Source organism: Pongo abelii, chromosome 5 (assembly GCF_028885655.2).
Source record: "Pongo abelii isolate AG06213 chromosome 5, NHGRI_mPonAbe1-v2.0_pri, whole genome shotgun sequence".
NCBI lineage: Eukaryota > Metazoa > Chordata > Mammalia > Primates > Hominidae > Pongo > Pongo abelii.
Genome location: NC_071990.2, coordinates 156,848,305 through 156,866,968, shown reverse-complemented (window position 1 = coordinate 156,866,968; position 18,664 = coordinate 156,848,305). Strand labels below are relative to the sequence as shown.

The following is an 18,664-nucleotide window of genomic DNA, read 5'->3' as shown; positions in this document are numbered from 1 at the left end:
TACAGCACGACATCTGGTCTCCTTCATCTCCAGGCCCGTGGCCTCTAGGTGACCTGGACTCTAGGTGTCAGTTGTTGGGTCAAGCCCCAAAAGTGCCGATGGCAACAAGCCGAAAAAAGGGGGAGCATCCGCAGCCCTCCCCGAATGCTGCAGAAACAGCCTTCCTCAGGAACTTACCAGAGCATGGAAAGAGGAAACAGACAAGATGCCCAGCCTGCCGAGGGCCAGCTTGGAGGGGCGGCTGGCGGCTGCAAGGAGACTCTTGGGGTTCGGTAACTCTCCACCTTGTAGGCTGGCCAGATAGCAGCGCATCCTGAACAGATCCATGTGAAATTTCTCAAGATTCTGCTCCCATTGCTGGATCTTAAGGCAAAAACAGAGGTGATTTAAATAAAAATTAAAAGTTTTCATGGGTTAAAATGAAAATGTGATCCCTTTCACAAACTTGAAGAAAAAATTAGTTTCAGCTGGTCTGCATGGTTTAAATTAGCCTTTCCTGCTCACCCTATCTCAATCCCTCTCATCAAAATGCAATGGGTCCTTTGGGAGGCGAGGCAGGCAGATCACTGAAGGTCAGGCATTCGAGACCAGCCTGACCAACACAGTGAAACTCCATCTCTACTAAAAAAAAAAAAAAAAATACAAAAATTAGCTGGGTGTGGTGGCAGGCACCTGTAATCTCAGCTACTCTGGAGGCTGAGGCAGGAGAATGGATTGAACCTAGGAGGCGGAGGTTGCAGTGAGCCAAGATCATGCCACTGCACTCCAGCCTGGGCAACCAAGCAAGCAAGACTTTGTCTCAAAAAAAAAAAAAAAAAAAAAAATGCATTGGGTCATCCGGCACTTCATTTCATCAGGATAGCCAAACAAAAACAAAAACAAAAAGCTGGTGGTCCCAATACAGTGACATGCCAAAAAGGCATGATGTTTGGAGAATGCCAACACTCTAAACCAGCCTGACTTAAAACAGGATGCAATTTGCAAGTCAGCTTTTTCACTTTGCTTCATTTCCCTTCACATTTACAGTCCCTGATCCTAAACTGGATTAACTGAACTGCACACAAACAGATGCCAAATAAATAAAAGCAGTGACTTTATGTTTCTGTTCATTCTGAGTAAATGACTCAAAACAATAAGAAGCAAATGGACTTCAGGGATAAGGACAAATAGAATTTTACTAAGAATACTCCTAAGTAAGTATCTTGGAGAATAACTGCCATCTGTACATCTAAATAAAACTAAAGTATATGCAGCTGTTTACACCACAGAAGTTACAATGAACTTCTTCAAAACTTAAGTCATGAGTTGGTAAAGAAATGCAGCCAAACTCTGGGAGCCACTCTCCTTTCTCCCAAAGATGTCAAAATGCATTACCTACAAGTATTACCTTCATGCAAAGATAAGTTATTAATAATAGGTGAAGAGAGGCTCTTGTGACTTGCCAACACAGGGACTCAGCAGAAGAATGAGAAGAACAGAAAGCTGTGATTCAAAAAGTGTTGAGAGCAATCTCAACACTCAAGAGAAGGTCTGTAAGTGAACGCTTGTAATAAAGGATGCAGTGTGAAGAGTTAGGTCATTTCAGGTGCACCAGTTGCATCTCTAGTTCTGCCACGTTGCTGAGCACCCAGACGGATCCCAGCCTTTCACACTAAGCTTTCTAGGTGAATCCTTCATTCTGGATAAATGATACTTTGAAGGATTTCCAACACTGGACACTCTGCCCCCTCCAGTCTCTCCCCATAGAAAAGTATTACAAATTCTGGGCATTCCCCAGACCTTCTCCAAGTTCTCTGTATCTATTTCTTAGGTTGGTCGCTGCACAACTTTTCTGCATGAAAGAAAAACAGTCACAAGATCTAAACAAAGAATTTCTTCACAAATCACCAATGAGTGAGATGACATCACTTCTGATTCTACAGATGTTAAAAGGATAACAATGAAATACTATAAACAACTTTATACAACAAATTTGGCAACTTATATGAAATAAACTCCTTGAAAGAAACAAACTACTAAATCTTACACAAGAAGAAACAGACAACCCGAATATCCTTATATCAAAGAAATTAAATTTGTCGTTTAAAACTCTCCTCCCAAAGATACCTCCAGGCCTAAATGGCTTCCATGGTGAATTTTACCCAAATATTTGAAGGGGAAATAATAAAAGTTCTACAGAAACTCTTCCAGAAAGTTGAAAAGGGTACAATACTTCCCAACTCATGAGGCAACTTGGTACCAAAACCTGACAAAGACGTTATAAGAAGAAAGCGAAAAAGAAAGAGGGAGGGAGGGAGGGAGGGAGGGAGGGAGGGAAGGAAGGAAGGAAGGAAGGAAGGAAGGAAGGAAGGAAGGAAGGGAGAAAGAAAGAAAGAAAGAAAGAAAGAAAGAAAGAAAGAAAGGAAAAGAAAACAAATTATCAATTAATATCCCTCATAAGCATAAATGCAAAATATCTTAACAAAATTTTGTAAATAAAATCCAGCAATATATAAGAAGAGTAATATATCATGATCAAATAGGGTTTACCCCAGATATACAAGGTTGGTTTAATATTTGAAAATCAATGTAATTTATTATATTAATAAAGTGAAAAACTATGTGAAAAAAAAAAAGAATTTCTTAATCAACATCATTTGTCAGCAAAACAGTGACGTCCCCAGGTGCACTGAAACAATGTCAACATCTATAAAGAATTTAACCTCACTTAAGATCCTGTATACACCTATTAACAACGTGGTGGCCTACTGGTATCAGCCTTGAATGGACAGAATGACCTGTTGGCTTTTAAAAATGCAGATGCCCAGGTCCTACGCCTGAAGATTCTATCCATTAGGTCTGAGGCCTAGGAAAGTTTACATTTCATGAGCACCTTCTGGGATTCTGGTGCGTGGCCTTACTGATGACTTCTGTTCTACGCTAACAAGACAGTTCAAATTGAAACTGCAAGTCTCTTCCTGGTCCTGCCATATTAGAGAATTCCAGATTCCAGAGTGATGGATGAGTACAAACTGACACCTTACTTAAAGTTCAGTAAAAACTATAATCTCAGTTCTGTTTCCCAAACATCTTCTCTCCAGATGATTCCTGAAAATCCACAATTATAGATGGATTCCTTTGTCTTCTAATAATATGTAGATATTTCTAGATTGGATAATGCATTAAAGTTTATCACACTCATTTATGCCTCACTGTAAAACAGTTTATCAGATATTTTCTGAAGGTTGTATGGAGGGTGAAGATATAAGAGGAAAGAAAATGAATGAGCCAGCCAGGCACGGTGGCTCACGCCTGTCATCCCAGCACTTGGAGAGGCCGAGGTGGGTAGACTGCTTGAGCCCAGGAGTTTGAGACCAGCCTGGGCAACGTGGCGAAATCCTGTCTCTACAAAAAATACAGAAATTAGCCAGGCATGGTGGTGCATGCCTGTAGTCCCAGCTACTTGAGAGGCTGAGGTGGGAGGATCTCTTGAACCCAAGAGGTGGAGGATGCAGTGAATTGAGATCACGCCATTGCAGTCCAGCCTGGGTGACAGAGCGAGACTGTCTCCAAAAAGAAAAAAAGGAAAGAAAAAGAAAATGAATGAGTCACTGGATATCAGAAGATAAAGATGCCCATGCAATCCATGGTGGATTAAAAAGACAAAAAAGGCCAGGAGCGGTGGCTCACGTCTGTAATCCCAGCACTTCGGGAGGCCGAGGCGGGCAGATCATTTGAGGTCAGGAGTTCAAGACCAGCCTGACCAACATGGTGAAACCCCATCTCTACTAAAAATACAAAAAAAAAATTAACCAGGTGTGGTGGCGCACGCCTGTAATCCCAGCTACTCAGGAAGCTGAGGCAGGAGAATCGCTTGAACCCAGGAGGTGGAGGCTGCAGTGAGCTGAGATCGCACCACTGCACTCCAGCCTGGGCAACAGAGTGAGACTCCATCTCAGAAAAAAAAAAAAAAAAAAAGACAAAATAAAATAAAATCCAGGTCTATGCCAATCACCATAGATTGGGGAAGAAGACAATCTCTTGTATTTGCACTGAGTCCTGTAGTTTTAAAAGTATTTTTAACAGCACTATTTAATGTACTTATGTGACTACACATCAAAGCAGCACTGAGAGGTAAAGACAGTTCTGTCCCAAATGATACACAGGGAATCGTAAAGTTTTATCAGAAACACTTTAATAATCTTCAGCACTCATAGACCTCTCCACCCAAATCTTGGGACAAAATACAGGTGAATTCAGAGGAAGAACATGGACCCAGATGCTTAAGTTTGTTGGAAAGTCAACAGGGCTGGGACACCCCAATAGCCCAAAGGAGACCTTATAAAAAGCAAGACGTTTGTTGTCTTGATTATATTTTATTAAGTTTCAAGACAATCAGTATCTCAATAAACTGTACACTGTCGAGTTCATTTAAAATTTAATTTAGTAGAAAATGCAAAGGAAAAGTAATCTTATGACTTCTCTATTTCAACAGTGTTCCTTATCCTTATCCTGACTGGAGCATTTGTTGTTTGTTTGTTTGTTTGTTTGTTTGTTTTTGTTTTGAGACACGGTCTCACTCTGATACCCTGGCTGGGGATGCAGTGGCACATTGTTGGCTCACTGCAACCTCTGCTTCCTGCGCTCAAGTGATCCTCCCAACTCAGCCTCTCAAGACCACAAGTGTATGCCACCATGCTTGGCTAATTTTTGCATTTTTTTGTAGAGACAGGGTTTCGCCATGTTGCCCAGGCTGGTCTCAAACTCCTGGGCTCAAAGCAATCCACCCGTGTAATGGTTAATATTACGTACCAACTTGATTGGGCCATGGGGTGCCCAGATATTTAGTCAAACATTATTCTGGGTGTGTCTCCAAGGATGTTTTGGGAGATATTAACATTTAAATGGGTAGACTGAGTAATGTGGATTGCCTTCCCTAATGTGGGTTGGCCTCATCCTCTGTTGACCACCTGGAGAGGACAAAAAGGCTGACACCCCCTCAAGTAACAGAGAACTCCTCCTGCCTGACAGCCTTCAAACTGGGACACTGGCTTTTTCTCCCCCTTGGCTTTGGACTTGAACAAAACATAGGCTCTTCCTCAATCTTGAGCCTGCCAGTCTTCAGCCTAGAACTACATCATCAGCTGTCTTCATTCTCAGGCCTTAGACTCAGACTGGAACTATACCTTTGGCTCTCCCAGGGTAGACTCAGACTGGAACTATACCTTTGGCTCTCCCAGGTCTCCAGCTTACTGACTTACCCTGCAGATCTTGGGACTTGCTCTTCTCCATAACTGCATGAGCCTATATCTTATAATAAATTTCTCTCATTCTCTCCCTACACAAACACATACACACACCTCTTCAGGTATACACACATCCTACTGTTTCTGTTTCTCTGGAGACCCCTGACTTACACAGCCTTCATCCCTGTAGATCTCTGTGGCAGAGTAAGCCATCTTTACTCACATATCTATTCCATATTGAAAGATCATAGTCATCTTATTTTTAAGGTCATGGTTCTTTATAGAAAGAATCAGTTACAGAGCTTAAATGAAGATTTGTGGTTAAATAAGAATCAATATGAAATATTTGACTTTTCTTTCCACAGACTGACCAAAGTTGTAGAGAGGAACTTGAAAGAGTATTCAAGTAAAAGTATGGTGAGGCCCCCGATTCAGATGCTCAGGTTCCTTAGAGGGAAGGAAGAGGTACAAGTGCTGGACCCAAAGGCTCACAACAGACCTTATAGTATTTAGAGAGGCTGTTAACATTTGCAATGAAATTGCAAAGGAGTTGATATTACCATAACTTCATTTCTCAGCAGTTGAGACTTAAGTCCAGAAGAGAAGCAATTTGACCGGTCATGTAAAAAGCTCGCCCTACCAGACTAGCAGACCCAAAGCCGATTCTGATGTGAACAACATGTTGGGGACAGGGACACTCTCAAGTAGCTATAACGGGGCCCCTGATTCCCAGGTCTTCTGACTCATAGGAAGATACCTGTGCACTATCCTAATAGTGACCTTAGCAACTTTCATTTACATTTTTACCTGTCAACTTTATTTCTGTCCATATACCCCCAGTTATTCTACAGAGAAGGAGGTAAGACTGCCACACTCTCACTTAGTGGCCCTATTCATATTGAACACTTTACATTTCAATATCCTACCAGACTTGACATTCAAAGCCAGCCCAAATTTAAAGTAATGTTAACTTGAAAGAAAAACATTTTATAACAATTCCTCAGAAGGTGACATAAAAGAAAGACAAAGATACATATTTTAAAGGGTAAAGGAAGAAATAAAAGACAATCTTTTAGCTATTATATATGTTAGTTTGGAGATTCAGTACAGTTCAATGATAATAATAATAATCACCAAAATAGTAATGTATTACCTGACCACATTTATCAAGGTGTTTCTGGAGATATTTTTTTCTAACATCAAAAACTAAAATGCCTAAAATCAGTTCCTTTTAATCCAAGACACCCCACCCCCTTTTCCTAAATTCTTTAAATACTGATAAGTTTCTAGATGTTTCCTTATTATTTAAAGATAAGCATCAACATATGAAATAAAAAGAAAAAAAAAAACACTTCCAGCCTGGTCAACGTGGTGAAACCCCGTCTCTATAAAAAAAACACAAAACTCAGCCAGGTGTGGTTGGCGCACACCTGTAGCCCCATCTGTGTGGGAGGCAGAGGTGGGAAGATAGCTTAAGCCCAGGAGGTCGAGGCTGCAGTGAGCTGAGACAGGGCCACTGCACACTCCAGCCTGGGCAACAGAGTGAAACCCTGTCAAAAAAAAAAAAAAGTAAAAAACGTAATTTCTATATAGATTGAGCTTTTGTTTCTTTTAATGCCCATGCTCAAAACATAAAAATGACAAGACTGAAAAAAACTCACTCTGAGGAGGTTTTCATTATCTTTCATTGTGAAAAGAAGTTACTAATAACAAAATTACAGGGGAACACTCCCATTTTTAAACATTGGCACAAATTCAATGCAAAATTTTCCTCTTTATTGCTAACACAGCTTTATTGATTTAATGAACTCAGAAAGGTTATGGTCTCCTGTAGTAAAGTGGGAGGGAGAGGGATGAAGCCTAATGCTAAAAATAACAAATGAATAATGATTTTTTTTAAAAGATGACAAGTACATTCCTGCCACACCCAGCAGTCCTAGAAAAATATTTTCTGCCATTTAGTCATTTAATCGCAGTAGTCATTTGCCTATTACTAGGTTTGTCCTATAAGATAATTCATGTTTCTTTCTTGGTGTAAGAAGCTGAAAAACTCCCGTTCCATGCTTTCCAAATACTAAAACCTATCTTCACAGAAGAACCAGCTAGTGACATAGATGACACTCAAGTTTAACAGTAGTTAGAACAACCAGCTAAAGTTGAGAGATTCGGTTTTGTTCTGTTTTCCTTTGAGATATAATTCCCATACCCAAAAATTCACTCAGTTTTATAATCAATGTAATTCCCATCAAATCAACCTGAAAAATCCAAGTTACAAAAACAAGTAAATCAAGGATTCTATTCCATACAAAACAATTCATCACCTGGTTTAGTTAGCAAGCAAAGCATCATCTGATTTTCCCAAGTCTTACGGAGCAGTAGCGCCTATGAATTAAGAGCAAAGATTTGTGTCCAAATCCCAGCTCTACCACTTACCAGCTGTGTGACATTAGCAAATGTACTTCTTGGTGCTCCAGTGGCACAATCAGTTAGTGCACGGTACTTATACAGAAAATGTACTTCTCATCTGGGTGCAGTGGCTCAATCCTATAATCCCAGCACTTTGAGAGGCGTAGACAGGAGGATCGCTTGCACCCAGGAGTTCGAGACCAACCTGGGCAACATAGCGAGACCTTGTCTCTATTTTTAAAAAATTTTTTTAATTCTAAAAAAAAAAAAAGAAAAAGATAGAAAAAGAAAAGAAATATACTTCTCCTAAGGGTCTATTTACTCATCCATCAAATGGGTGCTATATCTACATCTTTACCTTGCAGAGTTATTGTGAAATCACATATGATAGTGGACGAAGGCAGAGGCTCTGACAAAACAGGGAAGGGGAGCATGAGAACAAGGCAGGGCAAAAGGAGGGGTTCTGTTAGACGGGGAGGGCGGTGAAGCAGGAAGGCCTAGAACACTGGGGAGTGGGGTGGTGGCTGACTCAGAGAACTCTGTTTCCTGCAGTACAGAGGACAGCATCCCTGGACAGACGGGACGGAGGTGCTTCCACACATTCACTAACTCAAGAAAGGCATCGAGGGTTCAGAGATTAAAAAAAAAGTCACAGTTCCTCCAGGAGCACGTATTTTATGGCAGGAGCAACCTTACACACGAAGAAATCATGACAAAGCCACAGACGACAGCAGTGGCACAGACATGGAGAACTGTGGGAGGAGAATGGGGCTCCCTGATGGAGTGGGCGAGAGGGTGATCAAGGACAGCGCCTTGGAGGAAGCGACCCCTAAACCCTTCATGACAGTTGAGAAGGGGTGAGCCAGATGAAGAGGGCGGAGGGGAGCAGGGCACATTTGTGCACAGCACAGGAGTCCTCTCTGCCTGAGGAAAAACCCAAAGAAAGGAACAGAAGGGTGGGCTCAGGGAGTTGCAGATAAAGGTCAAGGTGGGGAGAGTTTATCAGGGACTTTATCTGGCAATCACAAGATCCTTTTATTTTTTTACTTTTATTTTATTTGTTTGTTTGTTTATTTATTTATTTATTTTGAGACATATCACTCTGTTGCCCAGGCTGGAGTGCAATGGTGTGATCTCAGCTCACGGAAACCTCTGCTTCCTGGGTTCAAGCGATTCTCCTGCCTCAGCCTCCCGAGTAGCTGGGATTACAGGTGTATGCCACGACACCTGGCTAATTCTTTTTGTATTTTTAGTAGAGACGGGGTTTCACCACATTGGCCAGGCTAGTCTTGAACTCCTGACTTCAAGTGATCCGCCCACCTCGGCCTCCCAAAGTGCTGGGATTACAGGCATGAACCACTGCGCCTCACCCAGATGTGCTTTTCCGATGCAATCCAGTCTGGCTGTTGTATGGAAGATGCATCAGACAAAGGGCGAAACTGGAGGCTTCTGCAGTGGTACCTGGAGGAGAGAGTGACAGACAGTCCTACTTCCCCTGTCTACCTCTCACCACCTACCTACAACCACACTGCATTTGCTCCCACTGTGCCTTGGCCGGGAAGACCCCTCTCTATTCTCCTGGTAAACTCCTCATTTTTCAAGAAGCAACTTGGCATCCCTCCTTCAGGGTCTTCCATGACTGCACATGAGGCTATATTTCCCATTTCTGTCTTCCACAGCACTGGAATGCCACGTGCACTGAATCACTGTGTTATGTTGAAATTGTATGCTCAACTGTCTGTCACCTGCTAGACTGAGAGCACCCTGAGGGCAGAGACAGTGACTTCTTTGAGTCTCCAGTCTGTGCACATTTGCCTGACCCACAGTATGCACTGAACAAAATGCTCATCGAACTAAACCAAACATTCTTATTCTGACAAAAACATTTCCAGGCTGGGCGCGGTGGCTTATGCCTGTAACCCCAACACTTTGGGAGGCCAAGGCGGTCAGATTGCCTGAAGTCAGGAGTTCGAGACCAGCCTGGCCAACATGGCAAAACCCCATCTCTACAAAAAATACAAAAATTAGCCGGGTGTGGTGGCGTACGCCTGTAATCCCAGCTACCCAGGAGGCTAAGGCAGGACAATCGCTGGAACCCAGGAGGCAGAGGCTGCAGTGAGCCGAGATCACACCACTGCATTCCAGCCTGGGCGACAGAGAAAGACTCCATCTCAAAAAAATAGAAAATAAAAACACTTCCAGCTGGGCGTGTTGGCTCACACCTGTAATCCCAGCACTTTGGGAAGCTGAGGCAGGCGGATCACTTGAGGTCAGGAGTTTGAGACCAGCATGGCCAACATGGCGAAACCCCATCTCTACTAAAATACAAAAATTAGCAGGACGTAGTGGCACATGCCTGTAATCGCAGCTGCCCGGGAGGCTGAGGGATGAGAATCACTTGAGCCCAGGAGGCAGAGGTTGCCGTGAGCCAAGACCATGCCACTGCACTCCAGCCTGGGCAACAGAGCAAGACTCTGCCTTAAAAAATAAAAAATAACACTTTCACCATCTCCCTATTGCCTATTGAATAAAGTTCACATCTTCACCCACCACCTCCACAATCTGGCTTGATCTCCCTCAAATCCCCTCACAAATATGCTACTCTCCAGTGGTTTGCTCCCCAAACTGCTTCCCCCTGTACACATCCAGAAATATACCATAGTATCCTCGTATTTTCCTCAAAGCTTTGTTCTCATTCTTCTCTTCACCAGTTTCCAATTGTCTAAGCGCGATCCATCCTTTTTATGATTTTAAAACTGTATTTAAGTAAATATTTAAACTGAAGCCCACTTTTCACAAAACCCAGAGCAGTCTCAACCCTACCAGCAAGCGCTTCCTCCTTCCCCACAGCACCCCCTGTTAGTCCAACCACCTCCTCCCTCTCCAACCTAATTAACCACAGAAGCAGGCCTGTCTCCCCTGGAAATCGCACATAATGAGGCAGGATGGGGGATGCCATCTGGGAGAATGCCAAGACTGCCTAAGGGTGGTGAGGTTTTGTCCTTGTTTACTTGTTTGAAATAATAAGCGGAAAGGCAAATAAAGTACTAACTGGACTTAATTTACAACTCTTCCTCCCTGGGAACTTCAAAGGCGATCTGGCGTGTGGATGGCAGTGTGATCTGGTCCACATTGGACATGCTCAAATGAAAGCTGCATCATCCTGCCCCAGAAACACCCAGGAGGCCCAGGACACGGCCAGAGCATGTGACCACTGACCGTATGCAGCTCAGCCGGTACGTTACAACTGTGATAGTGCCTTTTTATTTCAAAAAGGATCTTCTCCACCCACGTACTTCAAAGAAAACCTGTTCCAGAGAATTTCTCTTGCATGATGTCATCTACTTTGTACATTCTATTATTAGGCTAGAAATGACTACATCTGAGATTCTCAGGGAAAACCGCTGGGGAGGAAGCTACAAAAATAAATGTATATTTATTGAGGTTTTAAAATGCTAAGTGGATAAAGCACTGCTCTTTTACAGCCTTTTTTTTTTTTTTTTTTCCCTGTTAGGAGGAATTTTATTTTATTTTATTTTATTTTATTTTCCTTTATTATTATACTTTAGACTCTATGGTACATGTGCGCAACGTGCAAGTAAGTTACATATGTATACATGTGCCATGCTGGTGCGCTGCACCCACCAACTCGTCATCTAGCATTAGGTATATCTCCCAATGCTATCCCTCCCCCCTCCCCCCACCCCACAACAGTCCCCGAAGTGTGATGTTCCCCTTCCTGTGTCCATGTGTTCTCATCGTTCAATTCCCACCTATGAGTGAGAATATGCGGTGTTTGGTTTTTTGTTCTTGCGATAGTTTACTGAGAATGATGATTTCCAAGACATTTTTAAAAGGAAGTTTAGAGAAAGCTAAACGCTTAGGGAATATTTTGGAGACCCTGTCCTGATTGGTCTTGATCTGTAAATACCTTTGCCTTTGTAGCTTCACATTACATTTTTTTGTCAAATACCTCATAAAAGCAATTTTAAGCAAGTACTTGTTCCCACTTAATGTTTCCCAGTCTTTGTGTCTGAAGGTAAAAAGTAAACAGCTCTTGGCCGGGCACGGTGGCTTCACTCCTGTAATCCCACCACTTTGGGAGGTCGAGGCAGGCAGATCACCTGAGGTCAGGAGTTTGAGAACAGCCTGGTCAACATGGTGAAATCCCATCTCTCCTAATGGGCGTGGTGGTGGGTGCCTGTAATCCCAGCTACTCAGGAGGTTGAGGCAGGAGAATTGCTTGAACCCAGCGGGTGGAGGTTGCAGTGAGCTGAGATTGCGCCACTACCCTCCAGCCTGGGCGACAGAGCGAGACTCTGTCCAAAAAAAAAAAAAAAAAGAGAGTAAACAGCTCTCTTTACAACCTGCTGACAAAGGACACAAGGACAACAGGCACAGCAAACATAACTCAGGCTACGCACTGCAAAGCCCTTCAGGAACATGTGACTAAATCATAACCTCAAAGAGTGCAATACGGTGAGGAGAATACTTTCAGGTAGAATTTCTTTTTTTTTTTTCTTTTTCAGAAATAGGGTCTTGCTATGTTGCCCCGCCTGATCTTGAGCTCCTGGCCTCAAATGAACCCCCAGCCTCAGCCTCCCAAAGTACTGGGATTACAGGCGTGAGTCACCTGCGCCTGGCCAAGAATTTCTAAAATCAATCCCAATTGTCTGTTACCTGAAACTCACAAGAATAACACGAGAAGGGCAGTGCATGTACGGCAGGGGTGGGGAGAAGGGAGTGTGGGGAGGACACAGGAAGGGGTCAGGGCCTGGGCTATGGGGAGGGGAGAACCAAAAATGAAAAATTAGTAGTATTAGAAAGGTGTGCTTAAAATAACTAAAGTGATGATTCTGTCAAAGAATGGATAATGGGCCACAAGTGATAATTACCCTCATTCTTTAAAACAGTTCCTCTTCAGGCCACCTGACCATCCAGACCCCTGGATTTATGTAAGGGTTTATGTTAAAGTAACCTCCCCTCTTAATCAGAGAATAGCACCAACTATGATGTCATCAATTAAACATTTACAAACTATGAACAAGGGAATACAATTACATTTAATGCAAATTAAAATTTTTTTTTAAATGTTTGCTTAGACTCCTTGTGGCCACAAAGAAACCTCCACCCGCCACCACCACACACACACAACAGGCCAGGAGCCTCTCAGTGTTGCCAAATGTCCCTTTTCTCTCCCTAGCCCTAAACATCTGACCCTACCCAAAGACCTGAAAACTCCAAGCTGGGCATCCCTTTGACGGGACTTCGATTATGGTCAGGATGAGATTTTTGACTGCAGTGCTCTGAACACTCTGAGACACTCGAATCCACAAGTCTCATCTCAGGATAGATAGGCTGTGGCTGCTGGATCCTGGAAAATCAGCACCATGGGTGAGACATGGTACAAAGAAAACTCTGGGATAACCGTGTCTCCTTCAGGCTCTTTGATCTGTCCCATCACCTCCACATGGCCTCCCAACCTACATTCCACACAGAGAGCCGGGAGGTGCGGCTGCACTGCCTCGGGAGCTGAACGTCCCCTAGCTGTGAGCAGGGTGAGGCCCCTTAAGAGGGGCAGGCAGGCCCTGAGAGGATGCAAGGTGGGCTCATGGGGGCAGCTCTCCCTCAGCAATGTCAGCAGCTGTGTTCTTGTCGGATCCCAAAGCCTTCCACCTCCTGCATTCTTCTCGGCAGTTTTGGCTTCCTCGTTAAAACTATTTTGTACTTTGGAGTTTAAATGGCATATCCTGGTTGAGCAACAGTTCCACTCAGGGGTGTAAGTTACTGTCTTTAAGATTCTATAAAATTGAGGCTGGGCATGGTGGCTCACCCTTGTAATCCCAGCACTTTGGGAGGCTGAGGCAAGCGGATCATCTAAGGTCAGGAGTTCGAGACCAGCCTGACCAACATGGTGAAACCCCGTCTCTACTAAAAATACAAAATTAGCCAGGCGTGGTGGCGGGCGCCTGTAATCCCAGCTACTCGGGAGGCTGAGGCATGGGAATCGCTTGAACCTGGGAGGTGGAGGTTGCGATGAGCCAAGATCACACCATTGCAATCCAGCCTGGGCAACAAGAACAAAACTCTGTCTCAAAAAAAAAAAAAGATTCTATAGAATTACAGAAAATTATGCACCCTGTTATATATTTTCCATGTAAACTGTTGAACTTGTGTCACTTGGGACCAGGCCCTTGTATCTACACACCCAGCACAGTGCCACTCCACTGCCTGACACCTTTTGCCCCTCTCTGTCCTCCAAGCTGCTGCCTGATTAATCTTCCAAAGACACTACAGTCATCATGCTTTGTCCTCAGCTTAAAAACCTGTATCCCCCCACTTGAAAGCAGAGTATAAAATAAACCTTACCATCTGAGACTTGCATACAAGACCACTATGGGCTGAATGTGTCCCTCCGAAATACATACATTGAAATCTTAATGCTTTAGGTGATGGTATTAGGAAGTAGGGCCTTTTTAAAAGGGGCAATGATTAGGTCATTGTTTGGAGTGCAATTTATGGGTGTAGTATGAATATGTTATCACAGTTAGTTTGTAAGTGCAGATGTCTGCCAGAATGCCCAGAATGCCCAAATCTGTTTAGACCAACTGCATTGGGATATTCCAATTTGGGATGACATCACATGCTAGGGCGCACCAACCTTCAAGATAACCAGACACAGGTGGATCCCCAAACAGGGACTATAAAAAGAGAAGCCCTCAGGCAGCTCGACCTGCTCTACTGAGGCACACACTTGTGAGGACAAGACGCTGCCACTCAGAAAGGGACCCGGAGTCAGGCTTGCCATCTCCTCGACTGAATGCTTCAGCCTCAACATTCCAGCCTTGATACCAGAGGAAGCTATTCCCAGATGCCTGAGGACTTCTGTGACCAATCCTGTGCCTATTCATGTAAGATCTCTGACCTGTCCTAACAGGGTGAAAAACAAGAGTTGTGTGTAGAGCGTGAATGGGGAAAAAATACCAATATTTGTTAAGAATGGTTTGCGTGCCAACAAACTATGTGATTCAAGCATTAAGTTACGGTGTCTTTCATCCTTCACTGCTTAATCCACTGCGCACAACAGTCATAATGGCGAGCCCTCGTGAATAGGATGAGTGGCCTTATAAAAGGCGGCCCGGAAGGATCCCTTGCCCCTCATGTCATGCTAGAATACAGTAAGAAGATGCTTCTAGAAACCAGAAAGCAGGGCCTCACCAGACACTGAATCAGCCGGCATCTTGATCTTGGACTTCTCAGCCTTCAGAACTCTGAGAAATAAATTGCTCTTGTTTATAAGCCGCCCGGTTTATAGCATTTTGTTCCAGACTAAGACACAGACTGAAAAAGCTGCATTGCCTGTCCAACCTAACTGCCAACTCTCGTCACTTCCCAAACCTTTGACTCCAGTGTGCTCCAGAGCCCCAGGCCACCACTCAGTCACTTCCAACTGTCTCTCCATGCTCGCCCAACCCCCTCCCAGCCTGGAAATCCTTCACGCCTCTTAACAACTTTTTAACACCATATTCTTCCAGGAAGTCTTCATTTCCTCAAGATCACAGTACAACCTCAACCCTCTGATTTCCCATACTATTTGATGACTATACCAGCTGTCACCTAACTTCGATCATTTTAGAATGTTCTTTAGTTTCATGTTCATAAGGCTTGCTCTCTAATAAATTATAATTTCTTAGAAACGGGGTCCCTATTTTATAATTATTTTTATTTCTTTAAGCCAGATGCATCTAGTAGGTACACCAGTATTTGCAGATGGGAAAATAAGCAAGAGAGAAAGAACTGAGATGGGAGAAAGGCAACACGAAATATGAGAAAAGGAGAAGCAAAGGTAGAGTCAGATTAATGAGGGGCAGAGGTCGAAATTATTTGGTTATTTTGCTATTGCCAATTGATACATTATTCCAAATTCTCAGTGTATCAATGAATGCAAGCCTTTAATCAGTTTCCTATTTTTAGACAGAAATTTTTTCCTACTCATGCTGAATTCTCACTTGCAGAGTCTCACTCTATCCCCCAGGCTACAGTACAGTGCACAACCTCAGCTCACTGCAACCTCCACCTCCCAGGTTCAAGCGATTCTCCTGCCTCAGCTTCCAGACTAGCTGGAATTACAGGCGCCCACCACCACACCCAGATAATTTTTGTATTTTTAGTAGAGATGGGGTTTCACCATGTTGGCCAGGCTGGTCTCAAACTCCTGACCTCAGCTGATCTGCCCACCTCAGCCTCCCAAAGTGCCGGGATTATAGGCGTCAGCCACCATGCCCAGCCTCATGCTGAATTCTTCATATATACACAGATGAAAAAACTTCCAAACAATGTTAAACATTCAGACATAAACAGAGGTATGATTTAATTTGCAATTTAAATAAAACACCATATGTAAGATTCCTTTCTAATAAGTCACAGTATGTCTAAATTGTTGTGCTACCATGAAATTTTTTTTTCTAAAGAAACTGGTTTCTCTGTAATAACTTAACAAGTAACTAAAGGAAGAAAAATGCAAGAACCTGCTCACTATCTATCTTCATCCCATTCCTCATTCAAGTTCCCAGGTCATTTGACAACTGGTTTTGGAGGGGGCTGTAGTGGATTCTATAGTGAATCACCCGGATTCCCCCTTCAAGACAGAGGCATTGTTTTCCTTCTCCCAGCTCACATACAGATCCCCTCATGGTAACTGACCTCTATTGAAGGGAGCTGCCTTGCCTTGCTGGCCTGAGGGGACAAAGGCCGGCCACCCTGCCTCCATGCAGAACTCTAAATGGCCCTCCCTGCTCCACAGCTCGCTGTGGGACAAGCTGCATCACAATGCAACTTGTCCCTCCCACATCCTGCTCCCTCAATCCAGGTTGGCGTTGTCCCTGACAGCATTCCCAGTAAAACTTTTTACATCTAAATCTCTATCAAAGTCTGTCTCCTAGGAAACCTGACTTAAGATAGGGATGCTCGAAATTCCACTAACACTTGTCTAAGTGTTTAGGTTGTCTGAGCAAAGGGAAATAAAAATTTTCAAACTGTTTCCCCTTCTCTAAAATGCAAATGCCATAGGAACCAGCCATTTATTATATGAATATGGAACTGCGGCAAAGAAAAGAAAGCATTTCATTAGCTGCTTCTCTGTTATAATCAGAAAAATTACTGTTTTTTTGCAATCCACAGACACAGAAACAGCTGTTATACCAAACCACGTTTTCCAAAGCCATCGTACTAGAATCTTTCCTGTCTAATCTTCTACTGGTTTTATTGTATGGGTTTTGTTCAGAAAATGACAATATATGAGTGAATCATCAGGGCCAGAAGGCACTATTCAAATTAGGAATTAAGTTTGGGTCACAAAATATTTCAGTATATACATAGAGCCGCCAAAGGTCGTAAAGCATATCATATCACCCATGTCACAAAAACAGCAAACATTAGGTACCTAAATTGAAAAACCACAGAAACTATTTCCCCCAGGGTGTAAGAAATACCACCAAGATGTGAGCCAAGAAATACCACCAAGATGAGAGCGTGCGTTCAGTCACTGCACAAGTGATGTGAGCAATGGAAGAACACTCAGGTGTAGACAAACAGTACCTGGTTCTCTATGGCCTTCCTGTTCTTTGGGTCGCTCACCACGGACAGCTGCAGCTCTGCCATCTTCTTCATCTTGCTGTCCATGTCTATCTTCTGAAGCAGGTTTTTGGTCTGGTTCTTCAGCAGCCGCAGTGTGTCCTCTTTCCCATGCTTCTTTGCAAAAAGGGATGCACAAGCAGAGTGTATGGCGGTGACCCAGTTTTCTAGATCTGGCTGGCTGGTGGCCTACACACAGGGAGGGAGAAAGCCTGTTTCAAATCATTTTACCACTAAAGTGCTCTCCAAAATGGCAGGCTGGGCTTAGATGTGCAAAACCCAAGAAGTACTTGCACTGCATACAAGCTGCTTAATTCCAAAAACACATTCAACCATTCAACTCAGGTTCAGAGGGACTCAGAGAACATTAGGAGCAGAGCAGAAAGCATCATGGAGCTCTGACTAGGACAGGAACTAAAACCAGAAATGAGTGCTAGCCAACAACACAGGAGTGATGAGAACAACAGGGGAGACACACTCATGATACATTATGCCAGTCTCTAAAAGGATGCTTGGCTGGGCGCAGTGGCTCACGCCTGTAATCCCAGCACTTTGGGAGGCCGAGGCAGGTGGATCACCTGAGGTCAGGAGTTCGAGACTAGCCTGGCCAACATGGTGAAACCACATCTCTACTAAAATACAAAAATTAGCTGGGCGTGGTGGTGCATGACTGTAAGCCCAGCTACTTGGGAGGCTGAGACATGAGAATCACTTTGACCTGGGAGGCGGAGGTTGCAGTGAGCCGAGATCACGCTACTGTACCCCAGCCTGGGTAACAGAGTGAGACTCTGTCTCAAAAATAAATAAATAAATAAAATACAAAAATTAGCCGGGTGTGGTGGTGCATGCCTGAAATCTCAGCTACTCGGGAAGCTGAGACAGGAGAATCACTTGAGCCCAGAGGGCGGAGGTTGCAGTGAGCCGAGATTGTGCCACTGCACGCCAGCCTGGGCAACAGAGCAAGACTCCATCTCAAAAATAAATAAATAAATAAAAGGATGCTTGTCTTCGGAATTTTAACAGAATGAGTAAACATTAGGACTAGAATATGAAATTTTGAAACCTGGATATAAAATTACATCTACAGTATGGCCTCAATACAAAAAAAAAAAGAACAATGTAAACAGAAGTATATTGGGGGAAACAAAATAATGCCATTGTCTTTGAATATATGGTTTTTCCTTTCTCTACTTTTCAGTGACTTCTAACACAAAGACCATATACTATTTGTATAAAAGAAAAATAGTTTATTTTTGGCTGGGCACAGTGGCTCATGCCTGTAATCCCAGGACTTTTGAGTCCAGGAGTTCAAGACCAGCCTGGGGAACACAGTAAGTCCCCATGTCAATTAAAAAATAATAATAGGACAGGCATGGTGGCTCACGCCTATAATCCTAGCA

At 43.4% G+C, this 18,664-nt stretch overlaps 1 protein-coding gene across 5 annotated transcripts in view; it reads right to left on the bottom strand.

The window, feature by feature from the left end:
- The window catches only part of TIAM2 (TIAM Rac1 associated GEF 2), a 131,323-nt gene that overhangs the window by 92,783 nt on the left and 19,876 nt on the right, over positions 1 to 18,664 (bottom strand). For 3 of the 5 annotated variants that reach the window (XM_054558358.2, XM_054558352.2, XM_054558355.2), the window contains exons 5-6: positions 17,229 to 17,453; positions 178 to 363 (exon numbers count right to left, since the gene is read on the bottom strand). In XM_054558358.2, the coding sequence (XP_054414333.2) occupies positions 178 to 363; positions 17,229 to 17,453 (411 nt within the window). Of the gene's footprint in view, positions 1 to 177; positions 364 to 16,334; positions 17,194 to 17,228; positions 17,454 to 18,664 lie in introns of those variants that run through there. The other 2 variants (XM_054558356.2, XM_054558357.2) reach the window with 1 other exon arrangement.